Source organism: Ursus arctos, unplaced genomic scaffold (genome assembly GCF_023065955.2).
Source record: "Ursus arctos isolate Adak ecotype North America unplaced genomic scaffold, UrsArc2.0 scaffold_29, whole genome shotgun sequence".
In the NCBI taxonomy this organism is placed as follows: Eukaryota; Metazoa; Chordata; class Mammalia; order Carnivora; family Ursidae; genus Ursus; species Ursus arctos.
Genome location: NW_026622974.1, coordinates 20,903,112 through 20,926,938, shown reverse-complemented (window position 1 = coordinate 20,926,938; position 23,827 = coordinate 20,903,112). Strand labels below are relative to the sequence as shown.

Sequence of the window (23,827 nt, the reverse complement as noted above, 5' to 3'; positions counted from 1 at the left end):
TCACAAGCATATTTTAAATAAGCAAGCACAAACAACATGTTTTGACTTGGAATAAATTTTTTCAAAGAACTCAAGGAAAAAAAAAATGTTCCTAGGGTTAATGTTTAACCAGTTGTCAAATGATTTTATTGTCCTACATTGTTAGTCACAAAACGTGGTAGAAACTTTTTTTATGGTTGGACTCACAGAGTATTATCTGAGTCCTCTTGACACTGCCTTCCTAGACAGCCAGAAATAATAAAGCAACAGGTATTCCCATCTTTGAAGAATTAATAGAAATTAAAGTTACCACACAGCTTCTATTATATGTCAAGAACTTTTGTGTACAGAAAATATACTGGTGTCTTAAGAGTAGTTATAGGACAAAAATAGAAATACTCAGGAATTAGAGCTTATTTCAATGTTACTTCTAGATACAGGGTAGATATGTAAGTTAACTGATTTACAATAAGTAATAACTTTGTAATTTCACATATTTTCTATGTGATTATAATAATGAGTACTAGCTATATAATAGCTAATGGTGAATAAACTTAAATGATGAATATATTCAAAAACTCCTCTCACATTTGAAAATTTGATTTTATCTGGTTTTATACTATTACCAATTTATAAGAAGAGGAATGGAGGGAGTTTCAAGCATATATTTTATTGTTTCCTTTGTCTGCTTTCAGCAGAATTTTTATATCAGGTGATAAGTATAAGAAGTGACAACTTAATCTAAACTAGTGCAATCCTGTGAATAGTTGAAATGTTCGTAGTTAAAGAAACAAATACAAACACTTTCAGTATCTTAGAGAATATGCAGTTGCCAATAGATCCTCATTGATAATGAAACAAAAAAAAAGAGGGAAAAATCATGAAGTTTTTACATTTAAAATTTCAGGAAAAATCATTGGTGAAACTATTTTATAAAAGTGTGGTTATTTATGTGAATCTCATTCATATTACATTTGGAATCTCTAAGAAGGAACTTTCCTCCCAAAGTGCTTGTTGGCCAGAATTAGAGCCATGTCTGCAGATAGCCTAAGGCTAAATACCTAAAAAGAGGTATCAAAAGTAGATGTGAAACAAACTGAAGGCATAGCTTTCATGCCCATTTTCTGGGGAACCCAGAGTATGGTTGGGTGAATATAGGCACTCCAAATATGCCATGTTCTACTCCCTAGAACCTATCAATTTTATCTTACATGGAAAAAGACTCTGAAGATGTGATTAAGACAAGGATTTAATATGATGTTATCCTGGATTATCCAGATGTGCATGATGTAATCACAAAGATCCTTATAAGAGGGCTATAGAAGAAGTCTGCGACCAAGAAAGTGATGTGATGATGGGAGCAGAGATTGGAACATTGTTCTTGGAAAGTATAGGGACTGCCCATGAGCCGAGCAATACAGGCAACCACTAGAAGGTGAAAAAGGCAAGGAAACTGACTTTCCCCTCAGAGCCTGCAAAAGCAGCTAGCCTACCTGAAACTTTGACTATCCAAGTAGGACTGATTTTGGACTTGAAACCTTCACAAATATAAGAGAACAAGTGTTTTCAACTACAGGGTTATAGTTATTTGTTATACCAGCAACGGGAAAGAAAACAGAGAGATTTCAAGAAAATTTATTTTTAACACAAAAATTTGCTAGCTGAAAATGATTAGAGAAGCTCCTTAACTGAACACATAAGTTCAAATATAAGAATGGTAATAGGTCCTCTCCAAAAGATACACATGAAACACAGAAATAAGTTATTCTAGATTTATTCTTAGAGGCCATTTCTTGTGTTAGTTGACATTTAGGACTGTCTGTAACTAATTGACACAGATGAATCAGTGCAGGTCAGAAAAAAAAAAAAAAGAAGAACAAGATGATTGGTTGGTTCTGCATGTTGGAAGAAATGGAAATTGGTTAAAAGTCTGTGTTTACTTTGAAATGGTGGACATGCTTGTGGGTCCATTTGTCACCTGCTTAAGGAAACAGCAGGCATGCTCGTAAAGTGAGATCTTGTCTTTTAACATTTTGCTCTCCCATTACTCACTCAGACAGGAATAGCCCCTGCTAATGTAGCCTGCATGTGTACGTGACTTACTAATTTATCACCCACACCAGGATACATTGGAGAATTAAATGGGGTTCTATCAGTTACTTGTCTGGTATAACAGGCATTGAACCAGGGCTGGTTTATACATAGAATACTGTTTAGCTGGTATTCTTCCCCAATATGAACATCTAATTTTTATAAATTGTGATCTATATGATCCTGATATTATCATTAACAAATTATGAAATAATGTTTGACCTAGCACTCTAAGAAACCAGTGAAAGCATTAATTAAAAATGAGGTGATCAACACTACAAAGTGAGAATGATATATAATTTACGATACAGCCAACATCTTGTTGATGGATGTAATCACAGGTAATCACAGATGCCCATGGGTTAACTTTCATTCTTCCACAATAAGTTTTGGTGAAAGCCTTAGTCAGGTCTCTATGGAAACTGTCTCCACCCTTCTTTTTCATCTCAGGTTTTGTAGCCTCCTTAATTGTGCTGTGCCGCTCGTTGTTCTCATTGAAATAATACTTACTGAAAAACTACTTTGTAGAAATTCTGTACCTAGGCATGCACTGCTGAGCAAGACAGGCCTTGGTCCTATCTCAGGCTTTGTAATAGTCACTCAAAGTTTAGGTTTGATGATTGTATCCACCTATTTTAAGGAAGGCTTAAAAAGGAATGAAATTTTGCCGTTTGCAAAGACGTGGATGGATCTAGAGACTGTTATACTAAGTGAAATAAGTCAGTCAGAGAAAGACAAATACCATATGATTTCACTCGTATGTGAAAGTTAAGAAACAAAACAAATGAACATATGGGGACAAAAAGAGAGGCAATTGAAGAAACAGACCTTTAACTATGGAGAACAAACCGAGGGTTACTAGAGGGGAGGTGGACGTGAGGATGGTTTCAATAGGTGATGGGTATTCAGGAGGGCACTTCTTGTGATGAGCACTGGGTGTTGTATGTAAGTGATGAACCACTAACTTCTACACTTGAAACCAATATTACATTGTATGTTAACTAACTGGAATTTAAAGAAAAATTTGGAGAAAGAAAAAAAAGGATTATTTCCTCAAACTTACAGCAAGAGACACAAATGGACAGATAGACAGACACTTAAGCATACTTAAATATATACTTAATGTTAAATATATTTCCTACCTCCTTTCCCCAGCTCTTCATAATCTTTTCTTTTTTTTAAGGTTTTATGTATTTGTTTTTAAGCTTTTTTTTTTTTTTAGATTTTATTTATTTATTTGACAGAGAGAGAGAGAGAACACAAGCAGGGGGAGTGGCAGACAGAGGGAGAGGGAGAAGCAGGCTCCCCACTGGGCAAGGAGCCCTATGTGGGACTCGATCCCAGGACTCTGGGATCATGACCTGAGCTGAAGGCAGACACTTAACTGATTAAGCCACCCAAGGGCCCCTTCTTCATAATGTTTTCTTACCTGAATGTAAGATTAAACAGAAAAGTTCAGGAAATGAGAATAGCATGCAGATGAATGCTCACAAAAGGAATGTTGTAGGTCCTCAAAGAATAGGAGTGGTACTATTTTTGTTGGTTGTCGCAATTGTATTTTGAATAGGTTTACTATTAGCAAATCTGGGTCAGTCCATATTATTCTTACATCTGTTATAAGAACAAAGAAAGGCATTTGCTTCACCAATTCTATGCCAGTTACTAATTTTTCTCAGTCTAGTAGTCACCTGAAGTCCTAATTCTTTGTCTTTCTAGACGCCCTTCACAAAGTTAGTATGTTTTTGCAAGCAATCTTTCTTAATTTACAAAAATCCCTTCTGACAATATGCTGATGACTAGAACTCTTTACAATGAGGTGCAAAGTTTAATTACATAATTGGAACAAAAAGGCTTAATATGGACTGTCACCCAGTTAAATTTTCTTGCAAGGAAAATTAAAATTACTCATCTCATTTAAACAGTGAATATAGAAATCAGGATACATAAATTAAATTTCAGTTTTAAAAAACTAGGTGCCTCTCTTACTGTCTTACTCTGCAAAGTTCTAATTTGCCAACCACTTCTTTTTAATTCTATTCTATCTCTTTCATAATGATTTTAAGAACTCAGTGGTGTTATCCAAGGTGAATGAGCTGAACTTTAAAATGAACCTGTTTGACCCATAGAAGCACATTGTCCCTAATTTCCTCATTAAAACCCTGATTAAAAAGGTAAATACAAGAAAGACGTGAAGGAATTATAAAATTATCTAGAATCACCCCTAAAGAGGATGCCATGGTGAATTTTAGTATTTTTAATATGGTACAATTTGATCTTTTTTATGAGGACCAAAAGTTAAAATCTTATACTCATATCTACCCACTTATGAAAATATATTCAGTAGCTTATTAGGGAAAATATTTAAGTTGCTAGATATAAAAGTAAAATCAGTGAGGTAGAAATTGATTATAAAAAATGATACAGGAAAAACTCTGTTTTTTGGGGGGAAAGATTTACTTCAGTATTTTTTTTTTTTACAGATGGAGAAGATAGTTACACAAATGTTTAATTTAAATATTTAGTTAAATAGAAAAATGTTACTACAGTCAAGTTGAAATAATGTAACAAAATGCTACAAAATTTGATTTATATTAAAACAAATAAATGAGTAAATATTAAACTATTTTCCCATTACTTATTTAAGCAAAAAAGAATATTTGAATCACTCAGTCTGTTAAAAATGTATTCTTCCTGGGATGGCAACCTTATCATATAAATATGTCTGATTATACCCAAAAAATAACATCAAATGGAAAATTTTAAATGCTGTGGAAACAAAATTAATACATTTTTTTAAGGAGTTGAGAGTTTGTTCTTTCTCTAGAAAAGATGAAGTTTAACTACAGCAAAAAACAAAACAAAACAAAACAACTGTGGAGTGAATATAAGTTAGTTGAAAAGTAAAGCTGAAGCTGTTTAATTAATTAAATGATTGTTTTATTTAATGTACTCATAAAAAGTTTGATCGGAATTTATCTGGGATGAAAATTTGAATAGGGGCTTTGATTTTCCACAGTGATTTGTTTGATCACAGTATAAGACAAATGAATGTAATCTAGTCTGTGAAAGACAGGTGAAGATAACAAATTAAAAAAGGGAATTTTAACATTACTGTAAATGTTAAAGATAACCATTTCTTCTCTCTCTCAGACTATCAGATACATTCCTGAAATTGAATATAATTTGGCATTCAAGGCCATAAAATGTGTGAGAGACTATCACTGGAGTTTAGTATCTTCGTTAAATTCATTTTTAGCCTAGTAACCAGAAGTTGATTTAGGAGCAAAGATAATCAGATTATTTTCATAGTTCTTTGGAACCGATTGAACATAAAAGAATTACTTCACTCTTTGAAGATTTTCCATGCATTTTTTTTAATTTTCTTCATTTAGTTTAAAGCAATGATAGGAGTTTAATAATAGACACTGTGTTTGAGAGATTTAGAAAGTAAAGTCCTTTAGAGGGAATAAATACATTAAGGAACAGGATAGCCTTGGAGAATATTACAGTTTATCCATCCTGACATTGAATGCTGATATAGATTAATTTTACAAAATCTATATGTTTAAGAATGGGAAGAGAGGGAGAGGTTGGAAGATGGCAGCAGAGAAGGAGTAGGAGAACCCTAGGCTTGCCCCATCCCATGAATACAACTAGGTAACTATCAAATCATCCTGAATACCCCAGAAATTGCCCTGAAGACTGACAGAACAAACCCCAAAACTAAAGATAGAGAAGAGGTTATATCAAAGAAGGCTGGAAGTATGGAGGAGACAGGGTTGAGAAGAGAAATGGATCTTGGCCCTTGTGGTGGGAAGGGAGCTACAGTCATGGAGAAGGGCAAGAGACAGACTAATTCACATGGGAGCTCATTAGGAGAAGGAATCCCCATAGCAATTGGCTTGGAAATCAAGAGGGGCCAAATTTTGTGACTTCTGGCAATCAGCAGGGCTTAAAGCCTAGAGTTTTAAAGGTCGGAGTTGGCTGGGATAGAGCCTGGAAGGCATTGTGCTGCTCCTGGAGAAAAGGTAGGGTGAACAGCAGGAACATACAGTGTGGAAACAGCGATCTGAAGAGTGCCTAGGGCACACCATAGGGGAGCTTATTTGCTCATCCCCAAGCACATCCCAGAGAGGCTGAGTCCACAAAGACATCCCTCTAGGAACAAAGGAACTGGCTGGTAACATTTTATTCCCCCACCCCTCAGCATAAGCACAGGACCAAGTGTTTGAACAGCACAGTGTCTACCTAACTGCTTACAACAAACCCTCCTACCCCTACTACCCATGCACCCCCACCCCTGCCCAGTGCTCTGGTGAACAACCCTTCCTAGTCTTGCTTGTCTCAGACACAGCACAGCAGACTGCCTCCTGCAGAAGACTGGCCCAAATCCTTGTTCACACCATCAGTGTCTCTTGACATGAAAGTTGTGTGTAGCTGTGATTCCAGCTGCAGTGGCGACAGGTCTCATTTCAAAGACCAGACCACACCTAGTTAAAATGCACCTCATTCAGGCCAGGGACCAAATGCTGCCTATAACAGGCAAAGAGAGCTCTGCAGATAACTGGCCTGAAGGATAAAGTGGCCAAGCACAACAACAAAGCGCAGGCAGCACACACTGGAGACACTCCAAGAAGCACTGTGCTCTCTGAAATAGGGGACACTACACAGCATGCTGCCACAGGACCTCTTCTTCATTAAGGTCATTACCCTCAAGAACAGGCAATGTACCGACTTTCCTAACACAGCAAAAGAGGCACAGAGACTTAGACAAAATGAAAAAACAGAGAAATTCATTGCAAATCAAAGAGCAAGACAAGGCCAGGGCCAGATATCTAAAGGAAACAGATGTAAATAACATACCTGATAGAGAATTTAAAGTAATGATTATAAAGATGCTCACTGGGGGTCCCTAGGTGGCTCAGTCAGTTGGGCACCCAACTCTTAATTTCGGCTCAGGTCATGATCTCAGGGTTGTGAGTTCAAGCCCCATATCAGGCTCCACCCTCTGCAGGGAGTCTGCTTGAGATTCTCTCTCCCTCTCTCTCTGCCCCTCCCCCTGACCTCTCTCTCCCTCTCTCAAAATAAATTAATAAATAAATCTTTAAAAAATATGAAGATACTCATTGGAATTGAGAGAAGAATGGAGAATATCAGTGAGACCATTGACACAGGTAAGGAATAACAGCAGAGACAAAGGGCTCAAAAACTGAAATCAGAAACACACTTGATGGAATGAATGGCAGGCTGGAAGAAGCAGAGGAATTAAATAATGACCTGAAAGACAGAGTAATGGAAAGTAATCAAGCTGATCAAAAAAGAGAAAAAGCATTATGCAGAACAATAGACTTAAAGAACTCAGTGACTCCATCAAGCATAATAATATATATTATATAATATATATATATATATATTATATATAGTTTCCTATAATTTAGCCATAAAAAAGAATGAAATCTTGACATTCACAATGACATGAATGGAGCTAGACAGTCTAATTCTGAGTGAAATATGTCAGTAGGAGAAAGACAAATACCATATGATTTCACTCACATGTGGGATTTAAGAAACAAAACAAATGAGAAAAGGGGAAAAAAAAGAGAGAATGAGAAATCAAGAAACTGTTAATCATAGAGAACAAACTGGTAGTTACCATGGGGAGGGGGGAGGGGGGAGGAAAGAGGGGATAAGTTAAATAAGTGATGGGGATTAAAGATGCACTGGTTATGATGAGCACTGGATGCTGTATGGAATTGTTGAATCACTCTATCGTATGCCTGAAAGTAATATAACACTATGTGTTAGCTAACTGAAATTAAAATACTTAAAAAAAAAACACACACAAAATGTGAAAAGCCAAAAAAAGGGAGGGGGTATCACTTGCTAAGTAAATGTTTTAAAGGGCATCTGGGTGATTCAGTCATTAAGCATCAGATCTTGATTTCAGCTCAGGTCAAGATCTCAGGATTCTGAGATCTCTTTGCCCCTTCCATGTTCTCTCTCTCTCTCTCTCTCTCTGTCTCTCAAAATAAATAAATAAAATCTTTAAATACATATTATTTATTTTATAGATATATATTATTATATATTTACATACATGTTTATATTAAATTTATATTTATAAATAATTTTGTTTATTATATAATTATATAAATATGTATTTATATAATACAATCATTATTTATATTGCATTATATATGTATTTATATATATTCATATGTTTCATATAAATTTAATTTTTCTTCATTCCAAAATAGTAAAATATACTTAGGCATATTTTTTTCTCACAGCTTTTTTGGGATGTAATTGTCCTATAATGTTGCTTAAGTTTGTGTACAATATAATGATTTGATACATGTGTATGTTATAAATAAATTGCCACAATAAGGTTTGAAAATACATCCATCATCTCTCATGTAGTTACAATATTTGTGTATGGGTAGTGAGAAGTTTTAAGGTTTACCCTCTTAGCAACTTTCCAATATGAAGAATATTGTTAACTATAGGCACTATTATATATAATACATCTTCAGAATGTATTCATCTTATAACTGGAAGTTTGTACCTTTGACGACCTTTGCCCATTTTCCCAACACCCCCTAAGGCAACACCTATCTGCTGTTTCTTTGAATTTTATGGGGTTTTTTTGTTTGTTTTGTTGTTGTTGTTTTTAAATTCCACAAAAAAGTGAGATCATGCAGTATTTGCCTTTCTCTGACTTCTTTTATTTAACATAATGCCATCAAAGTTCATCTATATTGTCTCAAATGGCAGAGTTTTTTTTTTTTATTTTTTTATGGCCGATATATACATATATATATATACATATGTACACATATATATATATATGTACATATGTATATTTTTTTCTTTTTTCATTCATCCATGAATGGACACGTTTCCATGTCTTGCCTGTTGTGAATAATGCTTCAGTGGACACAGAGATGCATATAACTCTTTGAGGTAGTGGTTTCATTTGCTTTGTGTACATACCTAGAAATGAGATTGCAGGATTATATGGTAGTTCTATTTTTAATTTTTTGGAGAAACTTTATACTGTTTTCCACAGTGAAGATTTCAGTTTACATTCACATTGACCACCATACAGGTTTCCTTTGGTCCACATTCTCAACAACACTTGTTATCTCTTCTAACAATAGCCATTCTAATAGGTGTAATGTAAGGTGATACGTCATTGTGGTTTTGAATCACATTCTCCTGATGATTAGCAATGTTGAGAACATTTTCATGTATCTATTGGCCATTTGAATCTCTTTGGAAAAACGTCTATTCAGTTCTGTTGCCCATATTTTAATGGAATTATTTTTTTTTTCTGTTGAATTACTTGAGTTCCTTATATATTTTGGACATCAATACCTGTATCAGCTATGTGATATATCAGGTATTTTCTCCCATTCCAAAGGTTGCCTTTTTTTTTTTTTTTTTTTTGGTTTTATGTAGTCCCACTTGTTTATTTTGCTTTTGTTGCTTATGCTTTTGGGATCGTATGCCTGAAATAACTGCCAAGACCAATGTCAAGGAGTTTTTCCTTGTTTTCTTCTAGGACATCTTTGTTTTTGGTCTTTATTTAAGTTTTTAATCCATTTGCGAGTGGTAGAAGTATCCAGTTTCATTCCTTTCTATATGAATATTCAGTTTTCCCATTACCCTTTATTGAAGAGACTATCTTTACCCCATTGAGTATCCTACCTCCTTTGTCAAAATTTAGTTCACCCTATATGCATGGGTTTATTTCTGGGTTCTCTGTTATGTTTCACTGATCTGTCTGTTTTAATACCGATACCATACTATTTTGAGTTCTATAGCATTGTAGTATAGTTTGATATCAGGAAATGTTATGCCTCTAGCATCATTGTTTCTTTCTCAGGATTGTTTTTCTCCCTATAGCTTTGGCTATTTGTGGTCTTCTATTCTATATGAATTTAAGACCTTTTTTTTTTTTTTTTTTTTTTTTTTCTGTAGTGCTACTGGAATCTTTATAGGGATTACAATGAATCTATAGCTGGCTTTGGACAATATGGACATTTTAATAATATTAATTTTTCTAATTCATGAACACAATATCTTTCCACTCACTGTGTCTTCTTCAATTTCTTTCATCCATGTCTTATAGTTTTTAGTGTACAGATCTTTCATCTTCTTGGTTATATTTATTCCTGAGTTTCTTGCTGCTTTTGGTTCTATTGTAAATGGGGTTTTCTTTATTTAAGATCATTCCTTGTTAGTGTATAGAAACACAACTGATTTTCGTATGTTGATTTTGTATCCTGCAACTTTATTGAATTTGATAATTATTATTTCTAAGTTTAAATTTTTTTAATATATATATAAGATCATGTCATCTGTGAACAGACATAATTTTACTTCTTTTTTCCCCCCCCAATTTGCATGCCTCTTCGTTCTTTTTATTATCTAACTGCTGTAGCTAGGACTTCTAGTAGTATGTTAAATGAGAGTGGTGAGGTTAGGCACTCTTGTTCCTGATATTAGAAAAAAAGCTTTCAAACTTTTACCATGGAATGTGATGTTAGCTGTGTGCTTGTCATATGTGGTCTTATCATGTATGTTGAGATCCATTTCCTCTATACCCATTTTGTTGAGAGTTTTAACATAAATGGATGCTGAATTTTATCAAATGCCTCTCATGCATCTATTGTGATCACCACATGATTTTTATCTTGCATTTTATTCATGTGGTATATCAGATTAATGATTTGCATACATTGAACCATCCTTGTAACCCAAACTGATGAATTCTACTTGATCAGTGATGTATTATTTTTTAAGGTGGTGTTGAATTTATTAATATTTTGTTTAGAATTTTTGCATCAAGACTCATTAAGATATTGGCCAGTAGTTTTCTTTTCTTGGTATGAGGGAAATGTGGGCCTCATAAAATGAATTTGAGAGTGTTTCCTTCTCTTTCATTTTTTGGAAGATATTGAGAAGAATTGGTATTAGTTCTTTAAAAGTTTGTTAAAATTCACCAGTGAATCCATCTGGTCCTGGCAAATTCTTTTTTAGGAGGTTTTTGATTACTGACTCAATCTCCTTTCACTCTATTTTTCTGTTCAAATTTTTAAATTCTTCATGGTTCAGTCTTTGTCAGTTATATGTTTCTAGAAATTTATCCACTTCTTTTACATTGTTCAATTTGTTTGCATTTAATTATTCATAGTAGTCTATTATGATACTTTTTGTTTGTAAGGCGTAAATTGTAGTGTCTCCATTATCATTCATAATTTAATATATTTGGGCTTCTTCCCCACCCCTCTTGTTTGGTCTAGCTAAACATTTCTCAATTTTAGTTATCTTTCATGGAACCAAATCTTAGTTTTGTTAATGTTTTTTTATTGTTTTTCTATTTTCTATTTTATTTATTTCTGCTATAATTATTATTTCTTTTTTTTTTAAAGATTTTATTTATTTATTTGACAGAGAGAGAAACAACCAGAGAGAGAGGGAACACAAGCAGGGGGAGTGGGAGAGGAAGAATTTTAGGCAAGTAGCCTGATGTGGGGCTCCATCCCAGAACACCGGGATCACTCCCTGAGCTGAAGGCAGACGCTTAACGACTGAGCCACCCAAGTGCCCCTGCCATAATTATTATTTCTTTCCTTCTGCTAACTCTTGTCTTAATTCATCCTTCATTTTCTAGTTCCTTGATATATAAAGCTAGGTTGTTTATTTGAGATTTTTTTTTCTTAATGTATACATTTATCACTATACACTTACCCTTTAGAACTGGTTTTGCTGCATCTGTATTTAAGCATCTTTTCCATTTTCATTTATCTCAAGATATTTTTTTAAATTTCTCTTTGATATCTTTTTTTTAATCTATTGTTGCATTGTTTAACTTCCATATATTTATAAATTTTCTAGCTTTCCTCCTATTACTGATCTGTAGTTTCACACCATTATGGTCAGTAAAGATACTTGATATAACTTCATTCTTCTTGACTTTGACTTGTTTTGTAGCCTAACATATGATCTATGCCTATTCTGCTGCTGTTGAATGTAATATTCTGTTAGATGCATTTCATCTATAGTTTGGTTCAAATCTGCTGTTTTTTTTATAGATTCTCTGAATGGACCTATTCATTGTTTAGAGTGTGGTATTAATGTCCCCAAGTTTATTGCATTGTTATTTATTTCTCCCTTTAGCACTTTTAGTGTTTGCTTTATGTATTTGGGTGCTACAATATTAGGTGCATAAATATGTATAGCTCCTGTATCTTCTTGATAGGGTGACCCCTTTATCATTATATAACCATCTTTGTCTCTTTTGACCGTTTTTTGGTCAAAGTCTACTTTGTCTGATGTAGCTGCCCCCACTATCCTTTGGTTACTAATTGATTGAAATATACTTTTCCATCCCTTCACTCTGTCTACATGTGTCCTTAAAACTATGTTAAGTCTTGGGGCGCCTGGGTGGCTCAGTCGTTAAGCATCTGCCTTCGGCTCAGGGCATCATCCTGGCGTTCTGGGAGTGATCCTGGCATTCTGGGATCGAGCCCCACATCAGGCTCCTCCGCTGGGAGCCTGCTTCTTCCTCTCCCACTCCCCCTGCTTGTGTTCCCTCTCTCGCTGGCTGTCCCTCTCCCTGTCAAATAAATAAATAAAATCTTAAAAAAAAAAAAAACTATGTTAAGTCTCTTGTAGGAAGTATATCATTGGATATTTTCTAATTTTTTTCCTTTAAAAATCATTATATTTCTTTAAACCAGGTAAAATAAGATTTAATAAAAATAAATAAAATGTGAATGGTTTATTAGTAGTAGTTCAAAAAGGATGAGTGAAAAAGAAATAGCAATGGAAGGAGAGGGTCACAAAAATAAGAACACTTTAGATTTATAAGATCCTGTATTTCAAAGTTTTGTGATAATATTTCTGTTGTGTCAGTTAACAATTGCACCAATACTTCTTCTATTGAAGTGTTAATTAAAAACAAAAATAAAGTAGAAGTTGATGGGGTTCGAAACCCAAATATGTAGTTTTATGTCCTAGCCTTATGAAAATCGAGGTGTATAGACTTAAAACAGACAAAACCTCTTAGTTGTTGTCTTTTTATCTGAAGTATAGAACAGAATATAAGACTTACCCTACCAAGGCTATTGAGTATTCAAATGAAATGAATTAAATAAAATAATGCTTTTGAACACATTTGAAGAATGGTAAAGTTTATATGTGTGGTAAAATTGTATCTCATACACACACAAAGAGAGAGAGAGATGGAGTACCCTTTATCCCTATAAGTAATATATTTATTATATAAAGGGAAAAACATTTCTATGTATTCTTACACAGTTTATAAAAACTGATAAATGCTTAAAATAAATATAAATAGAATCACCAGGGAATATAGGTCTTGCAGTCTTATGTATAAGGCGTGATTTAGGGATATAGTTTCTTTGAAAGAGAGAAGTTAAAGATACTTAATGCAACAAGAGAAGCAGGATATCTAAAAGAAATCATTATCTAGCTAGAAAATGTGGCTGTTAAGATAATAAATCAACATCCAGAGTTGTTTTTAAAGCTTCTTCACACTATCAATCAAGATCAGTCTCCCTTTATAAAAAAGGGAAAAGCCTTAAGGAAAGCATCATCAAATACATTTGGCATATGAAATGTTAAATCAGTAGGTTAGGAGTATAACATTTTTATGAATATGTATTTTGTGTCAATCAAATAAAAGTCACAAAACTTTGGTACTGCAAAATTTGCTCCTTTCTGATGTAACATATACTGACATGTGATGTAAAAAAAAAGAAAAAAGAAAAGAAAAAGAAAAGATTGCTTTCCTTTTTATGGACAATTCTCTTGATTTCCTTGCTTCTTTTTACTGCCATTGTGAAACTACTTCATCATTGTCTTAATTTCACTCTTTGCTTACCAAAATATGCTCTCACAAGCTTATCGAAGTTCAAAGTCAGTTCAAGTTTAGTTTTCTAATATGTGCCAGTTAATTAGTTCACTGTCAACAGCAAGATAGATGTTCACTTCCAAATCCATGTTTGTGTATCCCCGCCCCCAGCACCCCACTCACTTTCAGAAGAAACAGTATAAATGCTGAATTGTTTGCCATTTTCAAGTTTTATTTTCTGTATGTATTTTATTAGCAATTTATAAATGGCAATAAATTTATTTACTGCAATAAATGTAATATTAATTTTCTTATAGAAATATGACCTATATATTTTGTAGAATAAGGGCAAATTTAATACAGTTGATAGATATTTCAAATTTGAAACAATCCTCAGAAAATGACTTTAGTCTCACTTCTAGGTAGAGGAAACTTTGGTAAGAGTGCTAGATAAGTGATGCTGTGGTGATTAACCCCCCACAAACACACAGGTGCATACATACACATTTCAGAGGCCTAAAACAACAGAAGATAATTTCTGTCATCACATGCCAGCTGCAGCTCTGTTCCTCATTCTCATTCATTTTAGGAATAATACTTTGAATATATAATCTACTGAGGGTAACTAACCATTGTAGAGGACTGAGTGCCTTCATTGGACACAGGAATTTCAATACTAACAAAGTCAAGTCCCAGGCAAACAGTTGAGTTGGTCACCCTAAATCCACTCTGCCGCAAAAGTTTAACCCATTTTATATAAAAGAGTCATATTTCTATTTCATGGACGAAGGTTGAAACTTATGATTGCTGAGAAATCCACTTCCAGACTGCAACAGATTTTCTAACACATATTTGTTACCTGAATTCAATGAAGGGAATTAAAACTAAGGATTTATTTTAAAGCATTAATTCCAAGAGTTAATTTGGGGAGATTAAAAAAAAATAGGTAAGTGAGAGTTTCCATGTAAATGTTTTTTAATACTCATGGGACGAAATAAAACTGATGGAGAAAAGTTAATATTACCATGTTATTTGAGGTCACTGTAAAACTTTAGGTAACCTAATGGCAGAGAGGACCATTCATCCTACTGGAAATTAACTTCAGTGTAAGAGAGAGGCCACTTTTTAGTAACTGAATTTTACAGAGACACTGATTTGGTCAGACAAATTATGCTGAATCATTAAGTCTTTCTATTTAAGTTTATGAGAACTAAGAAAATAGTGTTTTAATAGGCAGTGAGTATTATATTAGTCACCATGTCCACACGAATTCAGACTACTTTTCCTTAATTAATTAATCAATTAATCTTTCAGATTATTTCTCATCTTTAGTGTTGATTCCAGTTAGTTATATGGTCATTTATGAATTAATATAGAGACTTCTACTTTAAGATTCATATTTTGTCTAGCTATTAGGAAATTGTATTGTAAATCCATGTAAAAAGCCATGTCATCATGGCTTGAAATAATGACTACAAAGATGAATTAGTGTAGTAACTGCAATAAAGGAAATTGCAGATGTTTGTGATTCTCCGTGCCCCATGACTCAGCTGTCCTGCCCTTTGCCAATGTAGGGGAATTTGCTCATTGAAAGCTCGGTGGATTAGAAATTAAAGTAGGGTATGCTCTAAATAGAATATGTAATAGTAGTCTGTCCCCCGGGCTTAAATTTATCTTATTGGTTTATGCCATTCTAAAACCTCAGTAAAGTAGCATATATTAAAATTTAATGATGGCTTGAGTATGACTTGAAATTGTTTAAATTTTATTAATTCCATTGTGGATGTAACCAGATATGAATTCTGGTTTGAAGATACTAGGGATCACCATAGACAAATTATATTATTAGAAAATATGATATACAAATTTTTAAATTCAACAAATTCTAACAATACCTTGGCATTTCATGGTATTAATACTATTGGTTCACCTGTGCTTTAAATAGTATATCTCTTAATACCATAGGTACTTTTAATTTGTAATATACCTATATGTATATGTACACATACCACAGAAATTGTTATCGGTTCATTAAGACAAAAAGCCCAATTAACTTAGGTCTGGGTGGAAGCGGAACACGTAGGTCTCAGAAACTGGATAATCATTATGCCATTTCTCTGATTGGCTTTCTCCTGGAGAAGGTATGGGTACTAAGTGGAGCATCCCTTGGCACTGTGATGTACCTTCAGTTAGGGGAGCAGCCTTGGGCTTCTCTGGAGGCACTGACTGGCCTGGTGCTCTGGGCCTCATGACTGTCATAAACAATCGTTGGAGGGGCAGCTCTGTGCTGGGTCATGTAAGAAGCTCTGGTGTCAGTCAGAGCAGTTGACACACTTGTTTTAAATCTATCTGACCCTTGGCATTTGGTCAGAGTACCTCATGGTGTCCTACTAGTTAGGAACTCCTTCTGGCTACAATGGGATCCCTCATGGTCATGGTGTCTATCCCATCCTCAGGCTGTGTGCTCAACAGGACAAAAACCCAGGCTAATACACATTAGGAAAACAGAGTGTAAGGGACTATTGTAGATTGAGGAATGAATCAATCTAGCCAAAAGAATATCTCATAGGTATTTTGAACATGAACATGATGAAAGATGGTACAGAAAGAGAAGTTAAAAGAATAAAAGAAATAAGCAAAGGTAGCATAAAAGATATGTCTTATAAACTTTATTAATTGGTACTTTTAGAAATCAGCTGTTTATAAACAAAATACTTATAAAACATATTTCAATAAGATGTATATCATTTCGTATTGCTTCCTTTTCTAGTATGTATGCACTTTAGAGTGCACGAGATACTGGTGTTGTCTTATGAAGAATGTTTGCTTATTTCATCTGTACCCCTGCTACTGTGGTACCATCAGCTATGATATTTGCCAAGATGAAGTCCATCCTCTTCCTCAATTTAAATATCTGTGGCAACTGGGATTTAAAGGTAATCCAATTAAATTTTTTTTAATATCCCTAATCACCTCAAGAATTTTGCTCGGTGCAAGATATATAATAATGAAGAAAAATAGAGCTATTCCCTACTCTTGTAGATCTATTTTTTGGAGAGGAATTATTGGGCACATACAATAAGCATATAATTGTAAATTGAAATAAAATGTTCCTACGGAAAGAAATAGCCTCTCATGAAAGCTTATAATTAAAGGAAAAAGAAAAAAGAAAAAAATATGGACAATTGGAAGAGTAAGTTGGGAGGTCAGATAAGGTTTCCACTATACAATGACCCTTGAGCAGAGATACAGAGAATGAAGCCAGGGTAGAGAAGTTGGAGAAGAGTGTATTTTAGTTTGAGGGAATTATATTTTTAAAAACACTGTGTTTCAAAGGATACAATGTTTCAGTTATGCAAGATAAAGCAGTTTTGAAATCTGTACAACATAGGGCCCATGATTAATGGTAACATACTGTATATTTAAAATTTTGCTAAGAGGGTAGATCTTATATGAATTGTTCTTATCACAAAAGAAAACAAACAAGATAAACAACAAAAAACCAAAGTGGGTGGGAAGAAAGTTCTAGAGGTTATGGATAAGTTTATGCATTGATTTTGATTATAGTTCACAGATGTATACATAACTCCAAACACACCAAGTTGTATACATTAATATCTACAACTTTTTATATGTCAATCATACCCCCTATAAAGTGGATTTAAAAAAAACTTCCACTAAATTGGAAGAGGTGAATCCTTTGAAGACCTGGCTGGATCTCTGAGAACAAGAATAGAAATAAGATCTGGGAAGAGGGTCATGCCAGAACTAAAATGCTGGGTTAAATATTTATATTGTTATTCTAAAAGGAGTAGGAAGTCACTGTTGAGTTTGACACATTTAAAAAACAATCAAGTGGAGAAATAGATTGGAGAATAGAAAATTGATAGAGTTAGTTGTATGTTAGTCATCCTGTGAAGGGGTGGAAGCTTGAAATACATGGAAGTTCTTGTTTATGAAGTAAATACAGACAGCAAGTGACAGAGGTGTCAATGGGAATCCTAGTTTTCTGGCTTTAAACACTTGAAATAATCCCAACACATTTTATTAAATATGTTTTTAATTGTTTTATGCAATGACAGTCCTTATTTCAAAGTCTATTTTGATGAACATAATTTTCTGTTCTATGATTACACTTTGTATTATTTGACTTAGCTCATGCAAATTGATCCACATTCTTAAAACTGTATCATACTTCAGTTAAATCTTTTAAAGACTATTTCCTCTGTCAATGATATTTTGGCATTATAGTTTATCAACAACCAGCAAATGAGTAGATTTGATATGTCTGTTCTCAACTAATGGCTTATTTTATTCAACTGACAACAGTTGCACTTACAGCACTACTATTACATTAAAACAGTGATGGAGTAAACTAACAATTAGCTTCTCAGACAGTAGACGTGATAATTTATTTCATTATGCTCTAAAATGATATTCCGGAGAGTTAACAACCCCTAATGACAGAATAGTTATCGGTTCATTAAGCAAATCACAAAGTGGTAGAAGAGAGCAATGACTTGTTGATTATTTTATGTCAGTGCTAAAAGGAACTTAGGAGATTGTGTTATGAATACTTGCTATTTAAAAAATGACACAAAACAAGCAAACAAGAACAACTGAGGTTAGAGAAGTCACCTCATTTATCTGGTCTTAGGACTATTTAGGGATTATGCTAGTTTAGTGGTTTTAAATGTTGGCCACATATTCTAATCACCAGAGGAACTTTTTTAAAAACCTACCACCGCTGGGCTCCCATTACAGAACAATCAAAGTGGAACTGTAGTGAGGTGGACGTAGAAACTTGGAAAGGCTCCCCAGATGCTTTCAATGTGCAGTATGAGAAACATAATTTACTGTTCCCAGCCAAATCAGTGCATGGCCTTCAGGGCCTGCATCATTGTTATAATTGATTTTCCTTTGTCTCAAAGTAGAAATAATGCATGTACACATTCACTGAATTACAAACATTAAGATTCTTTGAGACCTAAAAATAGCTACAGGGAACATATTCACTAAAATATAATAGCAAATACATTTTTTAGGAAAAATAGGGGTAATAGGAAATCAAACAACCTGTGTATAAATCATTTCTGAGTAAACATAGTTTTATGAATGACAAAGTAAGTTTATTTTAAAGTAAAACAAATACATTTTTTAGGACATGGGGGTAATATGAAGTCAAAATTGTTCATGCATAAATCAACTTTGAGCAGTTAACATTAAGGTAATGTAAGTGTATTTAGTCATTATCGTTTCATGAAACTACATTCAGAACTTAATGATTACAAAAATAAGAATTACGTGACCTCCACATCTGAGAATCTAAATGACTTGGGCTGTCTGAGCTAAAGAAGTCAGCGTGTGATGAAGCTTAATAGTCAATAAATAGTTAACTAGAGCTACCCAAATTCTTTTTTAATGTCAGCACAAAGATTCAATAAAGCAATTCTCCCAGTGAAGTTTTCAAAACAAAAAAGAAGTTAGGATAAATTTTAAAAGTATGTAAATAGAATTACATGTTTTATGTAATTCTTTTTTTTTTTTTTTCTGGTTGATGCTGTTAAGATCTCATTTCCTTTTTTTCTCATAAAATATAATTGAAGAGGAACATTAAAATGAATCTGGTATATTTGCATGGGGTGCATTAATTTTACCAGTAGTAAAATTATTTTTAATTAAGAGATTTTTCTACCAACTAAATGAAGTGTCTTACACGCCCAATCAATTCTTGCCAATATGATTGCTCTACAAAGAAGGGATGATAATTAATTAGAAGAAGCCCCTTCAAGGACAATTGGTCTACAGTGCACAACTTGAGAAAGAGCTGACATGCACTGTTTCTTTTCAATGTCATCATCTATGTTCATTTTATGTATTATTAGGCTTGAGAAAAAGAGATAATGACAGAGTGGATAATGAGTTGTGAAGTGAAATAAGATAATATGAATCATAGTTAAGAAAAGACGAAATCATAGCAAAAATAAAGAGATAATATCTCTGAATACCTTTCTTTTTTTAAAGCTTATGATCATTACAACTTAGTTAACTGAATTTGAAACACACATTTACAACATTTAATATGTGATAGTGAAGTATTTTTTTTTTCAAAATGAATGAGTTCTGTGCTTCTGAATTGATATTGCAAACCAATATGTACTTTAAATATTCTCTCTCTTTTTTCTTTGTGAAGTACTAGATCTTATTTGTGGTAGAAGATATTGTAAGGTATTGATTATAATCTATTCATTTAAATGACTTTTGTAATTTTATAATGATCAATTGGAGATTGGAAAATTCTTTATCTCCGAAGCAATCTTGATCAAGAGTACTTTTTCTTATTATCCTGCTCCTCTTTCAAGTCTTTTGTTAAATACCTGCTGTTATTTCTATGTCTGTTTAAGATTTTCAGGCCTTGGGGCCTAGGCTCAGTTGGTGAGGCATAAGCCTTAGTCTCAGGTCATGATCTCAGTGTCCTGGGATTGAGTCCCACATCCGGCTCTCTGCTCAGCGGGAAGTCGGCTTCATCCTCTGTGCTCTCTCTCTCTCAAATAAATAAATAAAATCTCAAAAAAAAAAAAAAAGATTTTCAGTCTTTACTTCAAGATTTAAAAAACAAATCTGAGTTTTAAAAACCAAATATATTTTAGTGCTTTTCACTTACATTACCTATATTTTTTTACAGTTGACAGGATTATGTTAATTAATTATTAAATAAAAATAAGTGTCTTTCATATACAGGTAAGAGACAATTAAAGGGTTTAATGGGAAAAAAAAAAAAACAGCAGTGGAAATATTAAAATACCCAGCACTAAAATTAACAAAAATGTTACATGAGTTCTACATTGAGAAAACTTTAAATACTGCCATAGTATAGTTACAAACACACAAAATCTGGGGAAAAAAAAATTCTACAGATATACCATGCTACTAGAAAGGAGACCTAATGTATTAAAGATTTCAGATCTCCATATTTTTTCATATATTTATGAAGACTTCAGTAAGATAACAACAATGCTTTTATGTTTGTTTTATTAAAATCTACTTGGGAAACTAACTAAATAAAGCCAGCTGTACCCTGTAAAAGTGCACTATGTGGGTTGTGAGGCATAGATTTAGTTCTGCCAAATAATAAAGCGTATTATATAGCTTCAGTAATTAAGAGCATGGTACTGTTGCACTGATAGTCAAAACGGCAAAATACAACATCCAAAAATAAATTCAAGTCATGCAGAAAATTTAACATCTAATAGAATTTCCATCTCAGTCATTAGGGTAAATAAGAATTAATAATTGAGGTTGAACAACTGGATCATCATCAGGAAAAAAAAAAAGTCTGATTCATATCTTAACAGAATACTCGTGAGTTAAATTCATATCAATAAAAGTCCTAAAAATAAAAATTTAAATGATAAAACTATCAGAAAAATGTTGGAGAGTTACTTTAAAAATTTGGATGGAGAGGAGCTTTTATAGCTACCAATCAAAATTTAGTTGCCAGAAAAAAAAAAAACACTAGTCATTTGACTACATGACAAGAAAAAGTGTCTGTGAAAGACATGATCGAAGCAGTCAAACAGCGAAACAGACAAACTAAAACTGTTCAGAAGGCATAGAAAGTATTCCTAAATATACACGAAAGCGTTCAGCCTTACTCATAATGAGAACAAAGCAAATTTTATAAACATCATAAATATATATTTTTTTCTCATAAATATAACAAAAATTTGAGAGATTTTATACATTCCTTATGAAATGTAAAACCACTATAAAATCTGAGCAAGGCCTTTTCACAATATCCGTCAGTATTATAAATGTGTATCCTGTTTGACTTAGCTTTCCCATCACATATGCTTCCATCCACATGCTAAGTAATTATATATATACACACACACACACACACACACACACTTCCATCCACATGCTAAGTAATACACACACACACACACACACACACACACACACACAAGACTATAATTGGCATCATTGGTTATTTGAGCAAAAGAATGAACACAAATGTAGAAATGATTATGCAATACTCCTTGTTCTGATATGGCAATCCATGAGATATAGAATACAGGGAAAAGAATGGAAGGCATGCAGTAATGTAGAATTGTGTATGGAATAAGCCACCTTTTGATTTTTTCATATTCAACTTGTGTTTATCTCCCTGGAAGCTTTTTCTATGTCCTTTGCTCCAGGGTTCTGAAATTACACTGTGTTGGGACTTATGTTGCAGATTATAAATTTTTAAAATTGAGATAATAATTGACACATAACGTTATATTATTTTCAAATGTATACCATAAGGATTCTATATTTGTATGTATTGCAAAATAGTCCTCATACGTCTCGTTAATATCCATACCACACATAGTTACATTTCTTTTCTTGTGATAAGAACTTTTAAGATTCACTCTCTCAGCAACTTTCAAATATACAATACAGTATTGTTAGCTATAGTCACCATGCTATATATTGATCCCATCCCAAGGACTTATTTATCTTTTAACTGGAAGTTTTTACCTTTTGTTCACCATCATGTTTCACCTATCTGCCACTCCCCACTTTTGGCAACCACAAATCTGTTCTCTGTATCTATGAGTTTTTGTTTTTTCTTCCCTTTTAGATTCCACATATAAGTGAAATATACTGTATCTATCATTCTCTGACTTATTTCACTTAGCATAATGCCCTTAAGTTCCATCTATGTTGTTGCAAATGACAAGATTTTCTTCTTTTTTTAGGACTGAATAATATTTCTCTGTGAGTGTGTGTATGTGCGTGAGTGCGCATGTGCTATTCATCCACTGATGGACAGTTAGATTGTCCATGCCTTGGCTATTGTCAATAATTCTGCAATGAACATGGGGATGCATATATCTTTTTGAATTAGTGTTTCTGTTAATTTGAGATAAATACTCAGAAGTGGAGTCGTGAGACCATATGAGAGTTCTATTTTTAATTTTTTGATGAACCTCCATGCTGATTTCCATAGTGGCTGCATCATTTTACATTCCCATGATTGTATTCTTGTTCATGTGTAAGCACTTGATAAAACCCTTTTATATGGAAGTGAGTGCTTTAATAATCCCTCTTTTCTGTTTCCTATTTCTGTGCCTCTAACTCCAAAAATTTGATATTGTGTCTCCTAAATTGATCTAATTTTCTCATAATTCTTATCTTTTCCATTTCTTTTTATTGTGCCCTATTTTCTACTCTATTCCCCCAATTAAATATATGAAAACTAGTGTTGAATTTTTTTATTATTTTTGTAACTTTCCTAGACATTTTTACTCTTGTCTAAATTGTACATTTCCATGACATTCTATTCTTTTATATAGATGAAACAAATTTTCTTTTAACTCTAAGAATATTACAGTTTTGATTTATTTTAAATGTTTGTCTTCCATTCAGTGCCTCAATTTCTGTAAGTATTTTTAATGATGATGTGTTCTTTCTTATTTGGAACCTTTCTGCCAAATGTTGGATAATCATATTTAATGGCAATGACCTAACAATACTTATTGGAAGCTTACCATGTGAACATGGGTTTTGATAACTGACAGCTCTGTTGGAGGGTTGCAAGTTGACAGCTGGCCATTCAATGGCAGAATCCCAATGAGCTTGGTATCCTTGAGGCAGGAGCCTCTAAAAACCTCTTTCTTCTGAGAATAAAGCTTGAAAATTATTTGTTTGTGGGCCAGTGGGGAGGAGACTGGTGGGTCAGAATAATTATCTGAATTTGTGATTTGAGAGAAAAGCTATGTCAAGTATTCTCCATGTTTCCAGAACCCAGTACTACATTCTCAGAAACGTTTAAGTCCTGAGCATCTTAAGGTTTCTGCTAAGTACATAAATTTGTTTTTTATA

The 23,827-nt window shown here is 33.4% G+C and overlaps 1 protein-coding gene across 1 annotated transcript in view; it reads left to right on the top strand.

The window, feature by feature from the left end:
• The window catches only part of EYS (eyes shut homolog), a 1,472,707-nt gene that overhangs the window by 105,594 nt on the left and 1,343,286 nt on the right, over window positions 1–23,827 (top strand). The window contains 1 exon segment of the mRNA XM_044387239.3: window positions 16,725–16,890. Coding sequence (XP_044243174.2) covers window positions 16,725–16,890 — 166 coding nt within the window.